Source organism: Perkinsus marinus, assembly GCF_000006405.1.
Source record: "Perkinsus marinus ATCC 50983 genomic scaffold scf_1104296967906, whole genome shotgun sequence".
In the NCBI taxonomy this organism is placed as follows: domain Eukaryota; phylum Perkinsozoa; order Perkinsida; family Perkinsidae; genus Perkinsus; species Perkinsus marinus.
In genome coordinates, this window is record NW_003203364.1 from 1 (window position 1) to 1,157 (window position 1,157).

The 1,157-nt window shown below is 37.8% G+C and overlaps 1 protein-coding gene across 1 annotated transcript; it reads right to left on the minus strand.

Moving 5' to 3' along the window:
• Positions 1 to 2: 2 nt before the first annotated feature.
• Positions 3 to 890, minus strand: Pmar_PMAR025280 (glucosylceramidase, putative; the record flags this gene model as incomplete). Its single annotated transcript, XM_002768528.1, has 3 exons — positions 3 to 195; positions 247 to 308; positions 813 to 890. 3 exons carry the CDS (start codon positions 888 to 890, stop codon positions 3 to 5), a joined length of 333 nt encoding a protein of 110 aa, XP_002768574.1.
• Between the last annotated feature and the right edge of the window lie 267 nt (positions 891 to 1,157).

Below are 1,157 nucleotides of genomic sequence, written 5' to 3' on the forward strand. Positions count from 1 at the left end.
TCTTACTCAGCCGCGACATCATCCTCAATAATCAACTTAGCAACTTCTGGTAGGAAATTCTTATCGTCATCATTGAATAACAACTTAGTGCTTTTATTCGCCGCCTTCATCGCTGGTCCCAAATGATCTCGTATAAAGGCGAGCTGAGCCTCGGGTGTGAAAATGCAAGTCGCCCAATTTTGAGTTATATAATTCCTATCAAAACATCACTACTCACACAATTTGATATTCACTTTACCAACTTACTGCGGTTCGTTCTGTTGCGTTATCGCCCATATTGGTACTCCTAATTTCTCATAAGCGTCCACCTGTGGATGAAATATATATTCGTTTTCCTCAATTGCAATTACACTAATTATACAAAAAAGTAGAAATGTACAGAAACGGAATGATGATGAATTCTCAAAATTTCCTCAGAACTTTCATGTAATAGTAAAATTCTGAGAGAATTTTGAGAATCATATTGTCATCACCAACAACATACTCGATGACCATGGGCATATTTTCCTCCACTGAGCTGATACAGTGTTGGAGGAATATTTCTTCACTTTCCTCAGCAGAGTTCAGGAGTTTCCTCAATAACTATAGAATTTCAGGTACAAAAACTAACAATAGTTTCCCGAAATTTTCTCATATTGTCACCAACACCTGTACTAGTTGACCATGTGCATATATTTCCTCTCAAAATGTTTGAGGAATTTATGCCTACCTTTCCTCACCAATTAAAATAGTTTACATACCAATTCACATAGACGTGTACCGAAACCAATGAAAAACTTCCCAAAATTTTCTCATATTTTTCCCCAACCTACCCATTTAACGAGATAGTCAGCCCACGCCCTATGATAACGTGGATCCTCTTTGAGGCAAGGGTTAGGGCTTCCGTTCATACTATGATTTCCGAGTTTCATCCACGACGGCGGCGACCAGGCACTGCCTGATAACGAGAGATGAATTGTGACCATCAGACAGGGAGAGTATTTTTCTCATATACAAATTTGAAAATTTAATAATGAGTGTTTTCCGCTGAAAATTTAAACAAGGCTTGGATATAGTGGAGTTTCAGCCTAGTGATATGAAAAACAGCAGCGAAAAAATGTTTTTCAGTATGGAGTATTACAGACCTATTTACATTACTTCAAATAGAACGGGTGAAA